This window comes from Balaenoptera physalus (assembly GCF_965194825.1).
Source record: "Balaenoptera physalus genome assembly, chromosome: 10".
NCBI lineage: Eukaryota > Metazoa > Chordata > Mammalia > Artiodactyla > Balaenopteridae > Balaenoptera > Balaenoptera physalus.
Genome location: NC_138889.1, coordinates 51,904,623 through 51,926,401, shown reverse-complemented (window position 1 = coordinate 51,926,401; position 21,779 = coordinate 51,904,623). Strand labels below are relative to the sequence as shown.

The window sequence follows — 21,779 nt, the reverse complement described above, 5'->3', positions numbered from 1 at the left end:
CTTCAAGTATTTTTTTGGGTCCTTTCTCTCTCTCTTCTCCTTCTGGGACCCCTATAATGCGAATGTTGTTGCGTTTAATGTTGTCCCAGAGGTCTCTTAGGCTGTCTTCATTTCTTTTCATTCTTTTTCTTTATTCTGTTCTGCAGCAGTGCATTCCACCATTCTGTCTTCCAGGTCACTTATCCGTTCTTCTGCCTCAGTTATTCTGCTATTGATTCCTTCTAGTGTATTTTTCAATTCAGTTATTGTATTGTTCATCTCTGTTTGTTCTTTAATTCTTCTAGGTCTTTGTTAAACATTTCTTGCATCTTCTCGATCTTTTCCTCCATTCTTTTTCCGAGGTCCTGGATGAACTTCACTATCATTATTCTGAATTCTTTTTCTGGAAGGTTGCCTATCTCCACTTCATTTAGTTGTTTTTCTGGGGTTTTTTCTTGTTCCTTCATCTGGTACATAGCCCTCTGCCTTTTCATCTTGTCTATCTTGCTGTGAATGTGGTTTTTGTTCCACAGGCTTCAGGACTGTAGTTCTTCTTGCTTCTGCTGTCTGCCCTCTGGTGGATGAGGCTATCTAAGAAGCTTGTGCAAGTTTCCTGATCCATGCCTTCAATTTTTATTTTAGTTTTAAAAAACATATTTTATTATTTAAAGGGAAATCTTTAGTTATTAGTCATAAATTGTTTGGAACCTTCAGTGCCTCTTTTTATCATCCAAAGTTCTCTCAAACACATATGTTCCTAGAATGTTGGAGCTGGAAGGGACTTCAGACATCATGAATTTCCATCCTTTCACTTCACAGAGCTTTGAGGGAGTGGGTGGTCAGGTCAGGAATTGGTCAGGTTGCATCGTGTGGCTACCCCTGGGAACTGTTTGCTTTTCCCACCATAGTCCAGTGTTCAAATTCCTTAGCCCGGGTCAGAGGCCTGATGAGTCTCCTATTATCTCCTGTCTTGTTGACTCGGATTGTTCAGAATTCTTGAGCACCCCTAGCTTTTCACTTCTGCATCAGACTTCATGCTCTTCCTTTGTGGCCTAATGAAAAGATGGTTTATCTTTGACTTGTGGGGAGGATCTGGTAGGTCTTCTCGTTTCTGAGGAGAGCATGATTCCTCCCCAGATCGCTGGGTCAGGTTTAGCCTCTTCTCTTGAACTCCATTGTCTCTCTGTACTTTTCTTATGGCATAACTCTGTGTGGACCTACTCACTTCTTCTAGACTACATGCATCTTGAGGACATGACACATGGCTTAGTCATCACTACACCCTGCATAGCAAGGGAATGCAGGCCCTGAAAACCTCTATCAAGTTTGTTGTAGACAGGGATGGGTAGATAAATGAACAGAGTGGAATATCCTATTTCCTAACAGAAGATTTAAGTAAATATTGGTAAGGGAATGAAAAATATATTACCTTAATAGCTTGTTAGCAGATTTTTTTCTCAGGGAAAAAAACAAGTTTAGAAAATACAATGAAGAGCTACCTGAGGTGAAAGGAGAGTCTCTTACAAGCAAGCAAAAATAATAGCTGTATTTTTAATGAGAAATGACCATGAATCAGAAGGTAATAAGAGATAAGAGAAGAGAGGTCAGGAAGGGGGGAAAAAGAGAAATCTGGGCAGCATGGAAGAATGCCCAAAGGACTTTAAACCAGAGATATCTGATGCCCGTTTTAAAATGCTTCATGTTTGATGTGAACTCACTGCCATCTTTTTGAACTTAGTGGTACTGTCTACTACACAAAGGAGACGCTGTTTATGCTACACCATGCCGTTTATGCTTGGTACAGAAAGTGTGCTTTCCTGTGAGGTTTGCAATTCTGGGACAACTACCTCATATCCATATATGCTGAACGTGGAGGCAGATTAAAGAAATGAAAGAAAAATGTAGTTTCCACTCTCCTGAATTCTATCACAAATCTGTGAGTAGAATAATAAAAATACATGGAAAAAAATGGTCATAGTTTAGTGCAGTTTCTGTTGCACACAAAACACAAGAGATGTAGGCAATAAATGTTTTTGTAGTTTGGATCACAGCATCATTTTCAGCATGGTCCATCAGGCACTATTCCCTCCAGGGTAGATTTTGAACAGAGAGAAATAACAAGCAATTAAATTATATGGAAGATTAACTATTGGCCCTTCACTGACTCCTCTTTTTCTTTCCTTCAAGCAAGAGAATCATCGATCAGTCTGTGTTCAGGAAGGAGCAACATTTTTCATTTTGATCTTTTCTCAAGCAGTCTTAGCTCTTAGGGCTCCTGGCTGATTCTTAGCTCTGTTACTTTAAAAAAAATGGGACTCTCATAATATAAAAAAAGAGAAAAAGCAACGAAGCCAAAAATTTTTCTTTCAGATCTTAATTTACTGTTTATTCTCTGAATTATATTTTAAAAGCCTAGCATTAGGATGACAACCAGTTTTAATCCAAATACAATCAACAGTACAAAAACTCAGCAAACAGGCCAGACACCACTGTATACAGTTAGTTCTATGTAAAATCTATTACTGCCATCTTGTGGATTCTCAGGGAATAACGCCAGTTGCAATGTTCTGTTTATTCTGTCTTGGAGTACTAAGTTCGTATGGCACAGTATATGAAAATAACTGGGAGAATGTATAAGAAAAGAGCAGCTAAATACCCAATTTTCCATTTAATTTTATCACTTTGAAGGCACTATTTAACTTCTCTGGCTTTCAGAGCGATTTGTCTTGTCTTTTGAAGCTCTCAGGACGAGAGAGTGGATGTTCCCAATGAAAAGAATCCCTGGAGGTCATTTCTCCAGGAGCAGATACTTATGTAAGCCTGGGGACTGAAGAAGGGGGTATTTTCTTTTTTTACTGGTTTGCTGATGTGCAAGTGGGTCCTGACATTCCAAAAGCACAGCAAATATACAGTATAGAAAGAGCTTCTTCCAGGAAAAAAAAAATGCTACTCTTGGGATACCATCCGCCGATCCACACTTAGTCATTCTCTTGTAAGCTTTGCATCTTGGTTTTCTCGTTCTCAAAAAACACTTCAACTGGAAAACTGAGGTAATATGTTGGATCATGGATAGCATAGGCAACTTAAAAAAAATCATCTGAGCATTTCAGGGAAAATTTTGGAATAAACCTTTAAAGGCTTTCCCTTCCGCTTAGGGAAGACTTCTTCAAGTTCTTTCGTTTGCTAATTTATTCACCACTTACAAAGACCTCTGAGTGCCTAGCACTGGGTTAGGCCCTGGGAGGCAGTTATAATCCAGCCACACCTCTGTCCTCAAGGAACTCACAATCTGTTGGAGAAAATATTCATGAAAACAATCCAAGACCAAAAGGAGAACACAGGATGTCATTGAAGAACTGTGGAGATACAAGGGTTGGGAGGAGGTGGGAGGCCTGTTCTCCCTGTATCTGAGTCCTACCCAAGGGCCTTCTGTAGGCCCTTTCGTTCAGCTTCCTCCATATTCAATAAATTTCTCCCTCCTCTGAACTCTTGAAGCTCTTAATTGGAATAATTAGTTCCCCTGGTGATCATCTGAGGCACCTTGCCCGGTTAGTTTTCACCAAACCAGTCTCTATCTCACTTCTCTACTTGCAATTTGATCTTAATAATTAAAATGTCATTTATAAATGATAATCAGGCTATGGCTTCAAATATAATCCTCATTCTTTCCTTTCTGATGTATATATATATCAGAATACATAATATATATAATATATATATAATTAAAAGCATGCTCTAAGCATCTACTATATGTTGGAAATTTTGGTTTTAGCAATTCTCAGCATTCAGTTTTTAGACATAATTTCAGAGCATGAATACTCCCCTTCCCCCTCCTCCAAAATGGGAATTTTCATGGGGATAATGTGAGATAGGATTTTCTGCAGGTAAACAGTTTTTAATCATGTGGAGCTGTTGTAGCATCTGTCTGGCTTTATTCCTTTCTCCAGCCCAAGAGTCTCTTCATTTCCTCCGTATACTATCCAAGTTCCTCATGCCCCTTAATATGGCCTTATTTAAGGATTTGTCTTCATCTTCCTTGCTCTGACCTCCCTGGAGGGCGAAGATCCTGCTATTTAACTCTTTATTCCTAAAGCTTGGCATGTCATGATCTGTATATGGGTCTCAGAGGGGCCCTATCCCTGTTCTGCATGTGCCTCTCCTTTCCCTTCCAGCACCCTGCATGAGTCAGGTGGGTCCCCTGATCTACACACTAGCTAGGGGGTTAGCGATTTGACCTGTGATTTCTTCTGCTTCAAGTAGTGCCGTTGCTCCGAACCTGGGCAGAAGTTAGGAAGAAGAGCGAGGGCCAAAGCCTGCCTTGGGAATTTGGGGTGGTAGAAAGAGAGAAGTAGCTTATACCCGGGCAGAATGCTGCTGACGGGGTGTTCACTGACTCTTTTCATGTGTCAGTCATTGAGGATGGTCATTGTATGTGGTGAAGCGAATTGTGGTGGTCGTGGGAGTAATGCTCATGATGATGGGAAAGAAGACAAGGTGATACTTGAAGTCAAGGAACTTATTATTATTGATTTAAAATAACAAAATAGCAGGGTGAGAAGACTAAAATAATGTGATTGTTCCTTTCTATCACATTGGTCATGCATTACAACCATGTTCCTGTCCTATTTCTCCACTAGGTTATAACCCCGTGAAGGTGGGATCAATGTCTTATTCGTCTCTCTCTTCCCTACAGCACCTAGCATACTACTTGATAGTCATGCTGTCATTATTGAGCACCTATGAAGCGCCAGGCCCGGTTCATGCTCTGGGAACATAGCAGTAAATAAAATGGATCAATAGGAGATATTTAATAAATCAAAGAATTAAAAAAAAAAGAATTGCAGTCATGTACATGAAGTATTTTCCACCTCTTCCCCTCCCTCCCTCTTTCTCTAAATAAATAAATAAATAAATAAATAAAAATTTATAAGTAAAACACTAGTTTTCCCCCTCTAGTAGATCATTTCCACCAACATATAAACATTGTTATATTGATAAAACCAAACTCTACCCTCTAGTGGCCATCCTATTTCATTCCCCTTTTTAGCAAAACTCAAAGGAGATATCTGTATTCATTGTCGTTAATTTCTCTCCTTTCATTATTTTAGAAATCCACTTCATACAGATCTCACCCCATTACACTACAGAAGCTGCTTTTTCATTTGCTCAGTAAGTTCCATGTTATTAAATTCAGCAGTTAATTTTCAGTTCCCATCTTACAGGACTTATCAACAGTTAAAGCAGTTGATGCCACTCTCTGGAAATACTTTCTCTTTTTAGCTCCCGGGGTCCTACTTGGTTTCCTCCTACCTTACTGGTTGCTCCTCTTAGTTCCCTTTGTTGGTTCTTCCTCTTCTCCCTGAGGAGGACCTTGGCGCGCTCCAGGGCTCAGTCTGTCTGCCTTTGTTGCCTGCTTCACCTGTAGGAGCATCCCTGTCTCAACTAATAGTGTCTCTGCTTATCTGATTTTCAGGTAGAAAACCTTGGAGTCATCCTTCACCTCTTCCTTTCTCTTTTACCCCACATCCAGTCTTTTAGGAAATCTGTTAACTGTCCCTTCTAAACATATCCAGAACCATCCCTCAGTCCCTCCATTTCTACCACAGCTGTCCCATCCTTCATATTCTCTAACGCAGATTATCCAGGTAGATTCCTAGCTTGCCTCCTGCTTCCATCTTTGTCCCTTGATAGTCTCTTGTCAACACTGCGGCCAGAGTTGATCCTCTTACAATGTAAGTGAAATCATGTCCTGTCACTCTGCTTATAATCTTCCCTTGGCTCTTCCTTCTCTCAGAGGAAAGCAAAGATCTTGCAGAGGCCTGCGAGGCTGTGCTGCCTGTGACCCACCCATCACTTCTCTGCCCTCACCTCCCACTTCCCTCCTCTCCCTCCAGTCTCACCAGACCGGCTTCCTCAGATACACAAGGCATGCACCTGACTCAGAGCTCTTCCCTCTGGAGCTACCTCAGAGATCTGCATGGCCCACTTTCCTTTCCTTTACTCTTTGCTAAAATGTCACCTTCTCAGTGAGGTCTACACTGACCACCTTATTTAAATGTTCAACTCCTCTCCTAGCACCTCAAATTTACGTTGCATTACTCTATGGGTTTTTCATCACACTATCACCTCCTAATAAATTATTTAATTTCATTATCCATTACTTAAAAAATATATATATTATTTGTTTTTCCCACTAGAATGTAAGCACCATGAAGCAGCAATTCTTTCTTTCTTTTTTTTTGGCTCTTATATTCCTAGTGCCTTGCATATAATGGCTGCTGTAAAAACTGTTGTTGCATGAATGTACAAATGAATGGTTAGTACTCATTAGGCACTGTGCTAATGGCTTATATATACTATTTTATTTAATGCTCGCAATAAGGCTGATAGGTGTTATCATCCCCAATGAACAGATAAGGAAATTAGTGTCCTAAGAGATTAAATTTACCAAGCTCACAAAGCTGGGAAGTAGTGGATTTGAGATTTGAATTCAAGCCTGTCTGATTTTCAAGGTCATCCTTTCTCAACTCCATCTTGTGCAAATGGCTGTACATCAGTAAATATGTGCCTGTTCTCATTTTTCTGTGTTTATTTTAGTCTTAATTGTACCCTGTTCTCCCATCTACAGCTTGCCACTTCCAAGCCATGGTTACCTGTTTAAGAACTATGCATAGCTGCTCACACCCCAAAACAATGAGAAGGAAAGGCTTTTCCTGTTTTTCCATGCCCAACGCCCTTCCAAACACCCACTGGAAGAGCTCACACCCAGCCTCTGTGCCTTTGCCTATACTGTTCCTTCTGACTGAAATGCCTGCCTTCCTTAATTCATGGTAACAAACGTTCTTGAGCAGCCTGGGGTTTTGGGCATGGGGCCATAGTCCCTGCCCTGAAGAAGTTCTTGGGATTTGTTTGGAAGAAATCGACATGAGAATAAATAATTTACCTACTCTGTGCTAGGGACTTCATTAGCGGAAGAACCACAGTACAGTGGGGCACCAACACCTTTAGGACCTATGCCTGTTTATGGTAGAGGAAGGAGAGAGAGGGAAAGCTCTGAAAGGAGGAGCTCGCCCAGGAAATCCTGTCCTTGAATCCCTTCCCATCTGCCTAACTGCAGGCCCCTCTGCCATAGTCCTCCATGAGCGTCCTCTTTGTAGAGCTGATTCTGCACTTCTTTTAGAGTGGATCACACGAATCATTACATAACCACTTTCTAAAGCTGTGAAGTAGGGATGCGTGTGCATGCATGTGTGTACTCATGCTCGTGTATGTTCAACACTAGGCCCATAGAAGGCCATTCATAAGTGCATCTTAATTGGCAGAAAAGTAAATAGAATTCTCTCGCTTCTGCCTTTAGAGCTTTTCAACATAGAAAATTATGATGAGGAGATGATATTAAGTAGAGCAAGTCGGGGTAGGAAGAATGTGGCCTGGGCATTGCAGTGGAAACCCTCAGCTTAACTACAGCTAGGATTGCTTGTAATTGGGAATAGATGGTTTTCTCTTCAAATGACTAATTCCTCTTTGTCTTCAAAATACAACCCACTATTAATTTTCCTGGAAATCTTTCCTGGATTCTCCCAAGAGACTAATTCAGCAGGCCTCTTGTGGTCAGTCCTGGAGAAATGACTTTGAATTTAGTGTGAGAAGGGAGAAGGGGTAAGAGAGATTTATTGTGCACTTCCTAGGTGGGAAGTACTTCATCTGTTCTGATTTCTATTATCCTACAGGGTAAAATTCTGAGACTCAGACAATTTAAATAACTTGATCAAGGCCACAGTTATTAAACGGTGACACTAGGGCTGGACCCTAGGTCTGCCTGACTTCTCAGTTATTTTTTTTCCACATTCCACACCAGCCTCACAAATTCTATCAACTCTAATCGTGCTATTTCCCTGTGTGATACTGTGATTTATTATAAGAAATATACATTTGGTCTTTTTTTTTTTTAATTATTATTTATTATTTTTGGCTGTGTTGGGTCTTCATTTCCGTGCAAGGGCTTTCTCCAGTTGCAGAGAGCGGGGGCCACTCTTCATCGTGGTGCGCGGGCCTCTCACTATCGCGGCCTCTCTTGTTGCGGAGCACAGGCTCCAGACGCGCAGGCTCAGTAGTTGTGGCTCACGGGCCCAGCCGCTCCGCGGCATGTGGGATCTTCCCGGACCGGGGCACGAACCCTTGTCCCCTGTATTGGCAGGCGGATTCCCAACCACTGCGCCACCAGGGAAGCCCTACATTTGGTCTTTGTTCCTGTTTCTGGCGCAGAGCTCCTAAAACCCTTGGAATTTTCTAAAGTGAGGGCAGAGAGACAAAGGTGTCTTTTGTTATGTTAATGAGGTGACTTTAGGAGTCCACCTAAGGGTGGGGGCTGGTTGCCAGGAGAACCAACCACATTGGAACTTTCAGTCCTACCCCCCAAGTCCTCCTGGGAGAGGAGAGGAACTGGAGGATGAGTTAATCACCCGTGGACGGAGATATAGTCCATTATGCCTACGTAATGGGGCCTCCATGAAAACTTAAAAAGAGAGGGCTTGGAGAGTTCAGGGTGGTTGAACATGCGGGGAGTGCCGTGCCTGGAGAGGGCGTGGAAGCTCTGCATGTTTCCCCACGCCTTGCCCTGTGCATCTCTTCCATCTGGCTTTCCCTGCGCTATAGCCTTTTATAATAAACTGGCGATCTAGTCAGTAAAATGTTTCTCTGAGTTCCATGAGCCGCTCTAGCAAATTAATTGAACCCAAGGGAGGGGTCGTTGGAATCTTCAATCTACAGGTGAGCCATCAGATGGTCAGAAACACAGGTGACAACCTGGACCTGCAACTTGCTTCTGAAGTAGTGGAGTGGGGTTGGTGGAAAAGAAATCGCTTGTGGGCTGGGGAGCCCCCGCTGCCACCCATACGCGTATCTGCAGGTGGAAACTGGTGACCAGAACCTTCACGCTGCTTAAAACCTTTCCACAGTTTTCTGCTGCCCTTTAATCTTCATTCCCTTTTAAGGCCTTAGAAGGTGTATGAGGTGCCTCCTTCCTCTCTAATCTCACCTCTCTTTAAATTCCCTCTCACTCTCTATATCCGAACCACCTCACACATAGTGCGCTTTCCCTGGCTTCTGGGCCAGTGGACAGGCTGATCTCCGGCTTCACTTTTCCTTCCTTGCCCAGCCCGCCTGGTCTGGCTATCCTTTCTACATCTCTCAAGGCTGAGGTAAGGTATCACTTCTTCAGAGACATCTTTCTGGTCCCCTGGTCTAGGTGAGGTCCCCCATGTGCGCTCCCCAGCACCTATGGCTCCCCTTTGGTAGCACATTTAGACCTCAGATTTGCAAACTCCACGAGGGTAAGAATGGGGCCTGTCATATTCACCACTATACCTCTAACCCATGGCACTGTGTCTTGTCCAGGATAGGACTATATATATTTTCCTTATATATTTTCTCTCTAATTTTCTCTGTTTTTTCTTTCCCAACCAAAGTAAGAATAATAGAACTGGACACCATGCTCCATTTGATTTGATCCTCATCTTTGTCAAAGACCAAAATGTGGATTCACTACAAAAGAACTGATGATTTATTTCTTCATTTATTAGAAGGTGTCTGTAGCTCTTCAGTAGAGCAATAGGGACTTTTGAAGGCAAGGTACATTGGTCTGTAAATCCCTTAATCTCAGGAAGACATTTTTAATTACTTTGGGACACAACGTGCTGGAAACAGAAAATCACCATTAGAAAGAAGTCTTCACGGTCCACCGACACTTGGCAGAGTTGATATCCTGTCCTTGCCTGAATCTCTTGTTGGTACGCTTAGATGAGCACAGTTAGGGAAGGCACTGCCAGCTGCACAATTGCAGGCTGAGGCCCTTCCCAAAGGAAGGCCTCTCTCTGGAAATCATTTCTACTGTTTAAGAAACTATTATGAGTCTCAAGATCTTAGATCTAAGCGATTCCTCATATAGAATTCAGTGAGCCAAATGATCTCTAATGGACGTTTATCATTTAGCTGCTCAGGGTCCAAATAGCCTTCTTTTTTGGGGGCAATCCAAGACAGGCGGGAGGCACAGCCTTATCCCCCATTAGAAAGGTGGAAGGGCACAGCTAGAGTGAGGGCAGGCCAAGCAGATATTCCTGCTGGGAACTTAGAATCACCACATTAAGGTGTAAGATACATGGAGAGAGAATTTTTTTCACAGCACCTCCAGCAGTGTGGCCTGGTTGTAACTGGCCTGTGGTAATGACCTTGAGAGCAGTATCCTTAAAAGACTGACTTCAGCAGAATTTCCTTCCTGGCTTCTGAGCTTGGTTCCCCAGCCTTCCTGGGATTCAGTGAGCTATCTGTTATTTCTCTAATAAATTCCTTTTCATTTAAGTCACCCAGATATCTGTTGTCTGGAGTTCAGAACTCTGGCAGGTAAATCCAGCATCCAAGCTCCCATCAGGCACATCACTAGAATAGTCAGCATTATAAGCAAGGAAGCTGATTGTGATAGATGGAGACCTATGCCTGGTGGCTAACAGGCTTTAAGTTAGAAAATCACTGAACTCTTCAGTTTCCTCCTGTATAAAATGGCAAGGTGATCATCTTCCTACCTATCCTGGATTCTATAAGAATCAAATGAGATAACATTCATAGGAAGGGACTTGATACATAGAAATGGTGATGCAAATGTAAGGGTTATGAGGGCTTAGCTAGCAAAATAGGTTAGAGGCAAAACCAAATAGGAGCTAAAAATCAGTCTACTTGCAGATGAAGATCACTCCTTCCTCACAACCTGAGATGTCTCTGCAAGAATTCCCCTTTATCAGGGGTCACCTGTGATAGAGCATTTTCAATGTTTATGTGGAAAAGGCTCAGGATCGAGTTTTAGTTCACCCTTCAAGACTTGTATAGGGACTTTTTATCACCTAAACATCTTTTTGGAAGAAGAGTATATATTATAAACAGAGTTTTAAGCAAACATCATGTGTTTAGCATTTAGTATATAATAGAATATTTAATATTTGTCTGATCTGTGGGAGTTCCTACTAGTCAATTAGGAAAGAATCTGTCTGATTTGGAAAATACATTCTGTTGGCCGGAAGGCTAAAAGCACTAAGATATTCTGAGTCTTCAGGACAGAGCGGTTCTTTAGGCCAAGAGTTCAGATGGATACAACTGAGAGGAGCCCTAGGATTCCTAGCTGCCTTCAGAGAAGTTAATGAATGAATGTCTTCTTTCATTCATTCATTAACATTTGCCGGGTAGCTGGGTTCTGTATTAATCAGTGGGATGCAGAGATGCTAAAACACAGACCCTGCCCTCAGGGGAAGCTTTGGAGGATCTAGATGTTGCTTTTAAGTCTCCCCAATTTTAGAATCTATGTGTATGATGGCTTCCTATGGTGGCTCATATTTCTCCTTGTAAATAGTTTATTATTTCAGGCATTTATGTTTTTCTCACTAACTGGACTTAGAGTGCAGACAGCCTTAGACATAAGCAAACTGCCAAGTTACATTTTCTTTCTGAAGGCTGGCATTGCAGAAAGAGCATAGCTTTGAAATCAGAAGCAATGGTCGTTCAAATGCCAGTCATTGCTGATTATCTGGGTGATTTTGGGCAAATTACTGAATTTTTCTGAGCCTTCAACCCAACAAGGTTATTGTTAGGATTCAGTGAAATCGTAATACTTGGTGCTAAGCAGATACTCAAAAATACAAAGCATTTTATTCCTAATTCCCCACTGTTCCTGCTTCCTCGGAGTCTTTTTTGGGAAGCTTTTCCTCCAGAAGCCTTCCCACATTTCCCAGGCTGGGCTAATGACAGCCTCTCCTTTGTGCCCATGTGATCCCCTGAATTTACCATTAACACTTTCCATGTTATTGTGGAAATAACCTATTTATGTGTCTGTCTCCCCTTGTGAGGTTGTATGTTCGCTAAGGACACAATTATTTTTTTTTGCCCAGTAGTTTTTGCTGCTTAGTGGATGCTTAGGAAATGTCTGTGGATTGGTTTTATGCAAATAGGTTAATAAATTGTATGTACAGAATACCCCTTATCTAATGCTCCACGTGCCCCCTCTGATTTGCACTACTGTTTGAGGAAGATCTTTCTAGATTGAGGAGGATAGTTCCTCTGTCTTAGGTTTTTGGTTTGCACTCTCCCTACCCCATTACCTGAGCTCTGCAAATGATATTTTAATGTGAAAATGTTACTTCTCCCAAATAAAACACCTGCATGCGTTTTTCCGGAGTTTAGTTTAAGGCAGAATTTCTAAAAGTATGTCCAGTTATATAGTAACTCATATTCCAGGGGGAAAAAGATTCTTTAGTTAAGTAAGGTTAGAAAATGCTTTAACAGCATTTCTTTATTGCTGTAGAGATTCTCAGATCCTTTATTTGGTCATGAACCTTTCTTTTTTCATAGAGCATTTCACAGATCTGGTATGATATAGAAATTTCACTTTGAGAAAAGCTGGAATTGGTATCACTGAACTGAATTTCAGACTTTTGAAGGCTGCTTAAAGCTGAGTCCTTGAGTAGCTGTCCTGTGGGTTATCTATTAGAGGTCTGACTTTACATGTTTCCCGATGTACTATTTTTGCAGCATGTCTACAAGTTGTGAAAGATATATATATATATATAGTGCTAATGACATTGAATAAGCAGTACTTAAGGAATGTACCAGAAAAGTACATGTTACATTTGCTTCCCTACTATGTCCATAAAGTTTATTGAATTTATTCATTTGACAGGTATTACCAGCCAGATTCTATGTCAGAAAATAGGGATGCTTCTTAAGTGTAGCCTGGGGCACTCCATGAGTTCTCTGGTCCCTTTTAGGTACTAGAAGGCCTTGGGTTCACTCTAAGTTCCTCTGCAGAGAAATTTCAGTACATGCACAGGCCCGTGGAGGAAGTCCCGCCATGCATCAACCCGGCCATTCCTTTTGCTAAAACAAGGAAACACTTCCGTGTGGATTGTCTGTAGAGACGTGCTGTCCTGCGTCCTCTCGAGTGACCCGCAACTGTGATGTCTAGAGAACCCCATCTCCCCACAGTCCGGCAGCTGCGGCACTGTGGTCCTTCATCGTATGGGCTGCTGTGAAGTTGTACGTGCCAAGTGGCTAAATATTTTGATGGGAGGGAAAGAAAAAGCCAGGGTGGTCGGGGTGAAAGTGAGAATAGGGAAGAGGCCAGCGAGGTAAGCAAGGGCCAGACCCTGTGAAATTTTGTAGGCCGTATCAAGAATTTTGGATTTTATCTTCACAACAACAGAAGGCCACTGAAAGTTTAAGGGGAGAAACAACATGATCACATATGCTTTTTGAAAGGCTCACTCTTCCCAAAGTCTGGAAGTTTGTATGTGATGGGGGATGTGTGTGTGTGTATCCTGGACAGTCTATATGAAAAAAGGATTTATAGGGCTGCAGTAGGCCCTGCTGAATCCCTACCCTCTGGTGAGCGGGCCAGAGGTCAGCCTCGATGGTGGGGCTCTGAAGCTGAGGCTGAGGAAAAGTCTCTTCATTGGCCATACTTCACTGTTTTTATTTGAGGTGGTCCCTGAGCAAGAAAGGTGTGGGCTCTGAGTTGGACAGGAAGACAGATCCAGTAAGGTGGGGAGACGTCTGAGTGAGCTTCAAAATTGAGAGGCGAGTGCCAGAGCCAGAAGAGTCAGTGAATCTAGACAGAATGGGGGTCAGCGGAGAGAACAATGCCTGGACCAGGCACAGAGGTTTGGGGAGGCAGCCTCCGCGTGGTTTCTGGGCCAGAAACCTGAATTTGACTGGTCAGGGTTAAGGCAAGAAGTCTTCATCTTTTCAAAAACATCAATAATTCCACTTGGTTAGATTTCACTTACAAGTTGTTTAATAGGGTGCCCTGGCTGATACAGGACCCTGAATTTTCCGAAACCTTGATGAGAAGCAGGGGGCATTGTGGGGACACACCAAAATTGTATATTGTCTAATGTCTTTTTTTTTTTAAATTGAAGTGTAGTTGATTTACAATGTTTCAGGTGTACAGCAAAGTGATTCAATTTTATGTATACATATATATATTTTTCAGATTCTTTTCTGTTATAGGTTATTATAAGATATTGAATATAGTTCCCTGTGCTCTACAATAGGTCTTTGTTGTTTATATCTATTTAATATTTAATAGTGTGTATCTGTTAATTCCAAATTCCCAATTTATTACCTCCCAACCCCTGACCTGTCTAATGTCTTTTAAGCGAAAGGTGTTCAGTATTCCCTTCAGCAAATACTATTTCTTTGAGCAAAATTATAAGACAGGCCCTTGGTTACAAAGGACAGGTCTACCCATTTTCTTGGGGGAAGCTGTAAAAATCCCCGTTAACCCAAATGCAGATGTTAAATCATCTCAGTTTGGAAATCTATACTGTTGTGTTTACACTTGTGTTGGTCTGTGCGTCTTGTTGCTCTTCTTTTGTTGGGAGAGGTGGAGTAGGTGGAGCTCAACCAGAAAAAAAACAACAAAAAAACAAACAAAAAAACCCTCTCTGGCCAGGATAACCAGAGCTGGGACTGACGCTTGTCCCTGAGGGAAGGGCGGAGGTTTTGCTGGGGTTTGAGTGACTCCAAGTGTTGAGGATGAGAGGAGAGAAACTAAATGTGCTGATTAGGTGAGAGACTTCGTAAGATTTCTAGTTTAAGCTGTTGTGCTTTTGGAAACAAGGTGACAAATCAACACAGGGTGGGGAGAGGGCTCTTGTCCTCACCTCTGCACAGTCCTCAGAGCCTCTCTGGAAGGCAGGTTTCAGAAACGCTGAGAAACAATCCCTTAAACAGAAACCCTTGAGCACTGAAAACAATGAAAACAGGAATCCTCTATGGGGCTGGGGACAGAGCTGGAGAGGAAGGACATGGCCCATATGGCATGGTCACTGGAAGGGATGGCATTGGTAAGCTTTTAAGAGGAACACTTCAGGGAATTAAAGAAATAATTTGGGACTTTATGTATTTTTTGTGGGGTGGGGTGGGCAGGAGGAGGGCTGGATTTCACTGGAAGGGATTAAGAGTTGTCATTTGAGGTAACAATATAAGGGTGACTTTACCAGTACCCCAGGATGGTGAAGAGTGTATATAGTGCTCGAATTCCAGTTGAGTAACTTGACAGTAAGGATCTAACAAAGAAAGCCCTTCCCTTCTGCATGGCTCTAAACATGAAGATAGGAAGGAAACCTGAGAGTTAGTGAAACACCCAGATGAGCTGTGACTCATTTTCACTCCTCCCAAATCACAATGCAATTTCAATTTCAGTTTGAAAATTCACAATTACCTATTTTACCTTCACTGCAATGGCTGCAACATTTCACTTCTGGCCACAGATATTCCCAACTACCTATCTTGGAACAGAGTGAGTTAAATACTTAAAGTCCATCAAGAGTGAGTTTTGGAGTTTGCAGGGTCAGCTAGGGTGATCTTTTTTAGACTCCTGAGGATTGAACAGACTAAAACTGCTTGGTGAGGCAGAAAAGAGATTCTTTATAGTGGTATTGCTTCTGCATGCTCCGCTCCATATATATACATTTTTTCATAACAAAGCACTGAAACAAATAATAACAGAAGCATTTCTATCTTTCCCTCTGCAGAAAGAATGCCTGAGGAGACTACTGTACTAGTTAACGTGATTGCATGCTGAATGCCCTAAATTCTCCTCCACAGATACCTCAAGGAGATGGTTCAATTATTGGATAAGACTTTCTGTAATAAATCCCTGAGAGATAGAATACATAAAGGAGAAACTGGAGAGAAAAGATCACTCACAATACGTGTATGGAATGTGGCCTCAGGTGACGATTTTTTTCGGCATCTTAACCACTTTAGTTATGTAGCTCTGGTGGGGAGGAGGAAGTGCAGGATAAATCCTTGCAATGGCGCCTGGGAATCCACCTCCATCTTCAGGTTGCCATGCAAAGTGTTTAGACAATATATGAACACTAGATGGCGCCCACAATCTTAAAACATAGTGAAAGGCTAGTTGCCTTTTCTGTATAGGCGAGTGTGACTATCTTGTCGGAAAACAGTCAATTAGGGGAACTGTAAACATATCTACTCAAGCATTTCCCACTACTGGGGTCCTATGAGGTGCTCCTTATGTAATGGTTTCGTGGTCAAATACGTTTGGGAAAAACCATATACTTTATCTGCCTCTAAGGAGATTCCCAATGTACACTGGTAAACATGTTTTTGAAAAGCTCTTCAGTGAAGAAACCTGCTCACTAGGGAACCCTTTCTCTCAGTAGCAACCTAATGCAATCCTGCTGTTCCAATATCCTGTGAACTCACTTTGGGAAATGCTCCTCTAGTCCAAGCCCTGCCCCAAAGAAGGAATGGCTCAAACTATCTAAAAGAGACTTTCCTTAGACATGGTTATCTGACAGACTTTAAAAAACATCAGACACATTCTTAAGGCAGACTAGTTAGTAGTAATAGTATTGATTGAGTACTTAGAGTGTGACATGCTCTGTTCTAAGTGCTTTCTCTCTTCTCTTTCCTCAGTTTGCCATCTCTGTCTCTACCTATGTTAGATGCATTGATATACAGTTGGCCTTGGATTTGCAGTTGGTTGAATGCATGGATGCAAAACCTGCTGATATGGAGGGCCAACTGTATACATTGTGCTATGCCATTTTATATAAGGGACTTGAGCATAGTGGATTTTGTTATCAGCGGGGTGTCCTGGAACCAATCCCTCGTGGTTACCGAAGGACAAGTGGATCTGCTTTTAGGCAGTAAGCATTTTGAGATTAGTCTATTTATCTCATTCATCTTTGAGATTTCAATTCCTAGTACAGAACCTGGCACATAGTAAGCCATTAATAAAATAAATTATCTAGAAAGATTCTATAGTCTATATGGGAGAAAAATTCTGGGTAATAGGGATCAACATTATATCCCTAATTAGAAAGGTAACTGTCTATTATACAATTTCCTTCTTTATGGAGACCAATTGAGAGCAGCGACCTACCTTCCAGCTCTCTTTCCTGGGGATTCTATTTCTCGTCTCTAAACTTACTATGTTATTGTTAGCATAGCATAACTTATTTGCAAATTAATCTTACATGACTTAGAAATCTATGTATTGAATTTATTTATTTATTTAAATTAATTATTTATGGCTGTGTTGGGTCCTCGTTGCTGTGCATGGGCTTTCTTTTTTTTTTTTTAGTTGCAGCGAGAGGGGGCTACTCTGCATTGTGGTGCATGGGTTTCTCATTGCGGTGGCTTCTCTTGTTGCGGAGCACGGGCTCTAGGTGCATGGGCTTCAGCAGTTGCAGCACGTGGGCTCAGCAGTTGTGGCACGCGGCCCCTACAGTGTATGGGCATCAGTAGTTGTGGCGCACGGGCTTAGTTGCTCTGCGGCATGTGGGATCTTCCTGGACCAGGGCTCGAACCTGTGTCCCCTGCATTGGCAGGCAGATTCTTAACCACTGTGCTACCAGGGAAGCCCTATGTATTGAATTTTTTTTTAAAGGTATTTTAAAATTTATTTTGGTTGCATTGGGTCTTCGTTGCTGCGCGCAGGCTTTCTCTAGTTGTGGCGAGTGGGGGCTACTCTTCGTTGCGGTGCACAGGCTTCTCATTGTGGTGGCTTCTCTTGTTGTGGAGCATGGGCTTCTAGGTGTATGGGCTTCAGTAGTTGCGGCACGCAGTCTCAGTAGTTGTGGTGCATGGGCTTCGTTGCTCCGCGGCATGTGGGATATTCCCAGACCAGGGCTTGAACCCGTGTCCCCTGCATTGGCAGGCAGATCCTTAACCACTGCGCTACCAGGGAAGTCCCTGTATTCAATTTTTGTTTAGAGTTTTTGTTCTTGTGTTTTCCAGGAAGTTATAACTTGTCCTTACATGTCCAGTGCAAGCTGTAGGTGCAAAATATTATCCTCCATATTCCATTGTTAATAATTCTATTCTGTCAGTTTTCTTTCCATATTGTAATAATGTTTGAGCTTCTCAAGCCTGTTTATTCTTTCCCTGCAGTGTTAAACCAATGAAATTCCAATACTGAGCCTTTAAACTAGACACTTTCTAGCCACACTTTTTATAAATTTTTACAAGCTAAAAAGGAGAAATCTTCCCTTTTTTCTTTTCAATTGCAAAAAGCAGATGATATTTTCATTGTTGAACAATTTTTGCAATTGTTTTACATAAAAGACAGGTATGATATTTGAACTTCAGAGATTATTATGTTCTATGAATTGTAATCTCTAAGAAGACTATAATTCTGATTGTTTGCCTTGCTTACTCTGTGGTCCTGGCAATAATATTTAAATGGGTACATCTACTTCTAAAAGCAGAAATACTTGGGAGTTTTCTCTGTTGAGCCATAAGAAGGTTATTGGCTCATCTCTTTTTCTACCACACACGTAGAGGTTAAAACAAATAAAACCCACGGCTTAGTGGATTTCTCATTTAAACAGAGTTAAAAAGTCTAATATCATCTCTGTGCCTCAGTTTTTATTCATCCTTCAAATGAGCATAATAAGGCACAGGGTTGTTATAATATTAAATTAGCTATAACTGTGTCTGACTCAAAGCACCATGTAAATATTAGCTTGTTATAGTTCTGTGTGCTCCTGAATGTGGTGTGCACGCAGAGCAATGTGTACGAAGAAGGTGCTGAATGAGACCGTTGTCAAGGTTTTGAAGAGAGATTGTGCTGTGAGGAGAAAGAACACTGATTTTGGGTCAAGAGACCTGCTTTTGAGTGCAAAGTCATAGTCAGTAGCTGTGGAGCTTTGGACAAATCAGTTAGCCATTCTGAATCCCCTTCCCCTGATACGGATAGTGAAAGTAATAATAACATATCCTGACGCTTAAGATTTCTTTGAAGATTCCCAGAATCAATGCATGTGAAAGTGCTTTGTGTCTGGGAAAGTGCTATGACAATGTGAATGCTGATTGTGATGAAATGACAGAGTGGTCCCCCAGTCTACAGTTTTTTTTTTGGCTGCACGGTGTGGCGTGCGGGATCTTAGGTCCTGGACCAGGTATCAAACCTGCACCGCCTGCTGTGGAAGTGTGGAGTCTTAACCGCTGGACTGCAAGGGACGTCCCAGTCTACAGATTTTGAGCCAGGAGGAGGAAGTATTGTTCTAGAAAGTATTTTAGAGTCAGTCTCCCAGGTTATAGTGACTTTCTTTTTTTCTTTAAAGTTCTTTTTTTTTTCTTTTGATGTGGACCATTTTTAAAGTCTTTTATTGAATTTGTAACAATATTGCTTCTGCTTTATGTTTTGGTTTTTTGGCCTCGAGGCATTTGGGATCTTAGCTCCCTGACCAGGGATTGAACCTGCACCCCCTGCATTGGAAGGTGAAGTCTTAACCACTGGGCTGCCAGGGAAGTCCCTATAGTGACTTTTTAAGGCATCACTATTTTTAATTCAATACTTTTTCATCAATAAACGTTTTTTGAGAGACTGCTATGTGTCAGGCACTGTGCTAAATGTTGAGGTTACAAAATCATTAAAACGATACAGAATTTGCTTTCAGGGAGTTTTTTGTAACTTTGTAGAGAAAGACAGGTGTGTAAATAAATATGGGTGATGAGGTTTAATAGCTTATTAAACCTTTTAAGTTATATCTTATATATATCATTTAAGTATAGAAGAAGTAGGTGGGGCAAAGTAGTTGAAGGCATGACATTGGGTGACAGAACAAAGGCCTGGCATGGGACCTTACCCTATTTATCCCATACTCAGTCTTTCCAGACATCTGCTAGTTGATGAGTGAGCAGGAACCTGCATGTGTGGGAGAACCAGAGAAACACATAAGGCAGGACCATGCCTGCAGACCACTGGGCACTTTGCTTAGGTCAACTGACTACATTATACAGGTAAATCATGTGTGCATGGGTAGGAGTTGGAGTGATGGTTAACAAATATAAGGTCACTTGGAAAATTCTAGCTATAAACCATAGCTATAAAGCAAAGGCAAATTTTTCTAAGTATACAATGAAAACCACAAACTAAATGCTTCATTGAGTTGTGAACCATAACCTCAGCCTTAAAACTGGGCTCCTCATGTAATTCTCTAGTATTATTTGCATGATTGCCAAAATTGCAGTATGGGCATGAACACTCACAGTGGATTTAACTACTTATCATAGAGTTTATCCCAGGGAGGTAGCTTGATGTAGTAGAAAGAAGCAGTCAGTAGGTATTCAAATAGAAGAAAGGGCTTGGAGAAGAAAGGAGGAGGGAAAGCAAGATGGAGGGAAAGATGGATGGCAGGAAGGAAGGAGGGAGGGATGAGGGGAGGTAGGTGGTGGGCATTAAAACTGAATATTTAAATCCCAGCTCTGACTCTTTAGTTAGGTTAACTCTGACAAGTTATTTAAACTCTCTGAACCTTATTCTTTTCATCTGGTCATGGGGCAGTACCTTTCAGGGTGATCGTGGGAATTAAAAATTACTTTTATAAAGTGCCTGGTAAATAAGTGCTTATTAACTCATTTCTAGTAATTTTTGTATTTAGGTAAATGGTGATGCCGCTACCACTTACCAATGTCACCAAATTGTACATAGCACCATTTTATACATTATTCTCACATAGTTATATGCAACAAACTATATACATCATAAAGACACAGTTTTTAGAGTATAGTGTTGGATTTTGAAAGAAATTTGGCATTTTGAAAAATAAGTAATATACCTAAAAAATGCATGCTTCTCAATGTTCTATTGGACGCAAATATGTCTCAGAAAATCTAAATGAAAACACTAGCACCTTTACCTGTATCTGAGGGAAGTAACACGCTTCAAACACCTGAACACCATTTAAATTACAACATGCACCTGAAGCCATAATGCTCTCCTCCACTTTTCCTTTGTAATTAAGGTGCTTTTGGAGTTATAACTGGGAGTGACTTTCTCTCAAATGGTGTCAGACATGGAGGGAATAAAGATTAAGAAGAAATACTCACAAAAAAAAAAAAAAGAAGAAATACTCACAGATAGGATCTGGTCTCCTCTCTGGAGCTCCCCACTCAGGTCTGCTGGTCCACCAGCCAGAATGAAGGATACAAAAATACCTTCTCCATCTTCCCCGCCCACGATGTTGAAGCCCAGGCCAGTGGAGCCTTTGTGCAGGACTACCTTGCGGGGCTCCCTGTAGAAACAAGTGGAGAGCACAGTTCATAGGGTGGCCCACTCAAGATTTACATTGCTTTTACTTTCACCAGGATATATGACACCAGCAATTCATTACCTGTGAAAATGGCCTCCCCAATTATGATAAATTTGCATATCAAAAAGATGCTAATATCAGGGCAGATGTCTGAACTCCTCACCGTAACAAATGCCAAAATACCATGCAAATTTATTCCTTAATTCCAAAACATTTTCTTAAACTAGACTTACAAGTTTCTTTTGTTTAAAACATCTGTTCTTGTAATGAGCACCACAGTAGTATTCAGTAGGATGGATGTATCCAAAAAGAGGGAGAGAATTTGGGGGACAAGAGACTAGACTGAATTGGCCAGACCATGAAAGATCTTACATGCCAGCCTGTGGGTTTGTCGTCTGTTTGATTGTTAATTAAAATTTACTCTGTAGGCAGTGGGGACTCACTGGAAGATTTTGAGGCACGAAGAATATTTAAATCCATTTTAGGAAGATTAACAAATGACCATAATAGGATTGATGGAGTTGGAAGCGCAGATATGATGGGAGACAGGAAAACCAGTGAGGATGTTGTCCAAGTAATCCAGGTTTGAGGAAGTGACAGCCTGCCCAAAAGTGATGGCAGTGATAATGAAAAGAAAGGGTAACATGAGAGAGGTAATTTGAAGGGAGGAACAGAGGGTCCAGAGATTGA

General features: G+C 41.5%; 1 protein-coding gene across 20 annotated transcripts in view; it reads right to left on the bottom strand.

Annotated features, from left to right (window-relative positions):
- DLG2 (discs large MAGUK scaffold protein 2) overlaps positions 1 to 21,779 on the bottom strand; it is a 2,066,111-nt gene that overhangs the window by 358,439 nt on the left and 1,685,893 nt on the right. For all 20 annotated transcript variants that reach the window (XM_082410132.1, XM_082410117.1, XM_082410128.1 and 17 more), the window contains one exon: positions 20,915 to 21,071. In XM_082410132.1, the coding sequence (XP_082266258.1) occupies positions 20,915 to 21,071 (157 nt within the window). The remainder of the gene's footprint in view (positions 1 to 20,914; positions 21,072 to 21,779) is intronic.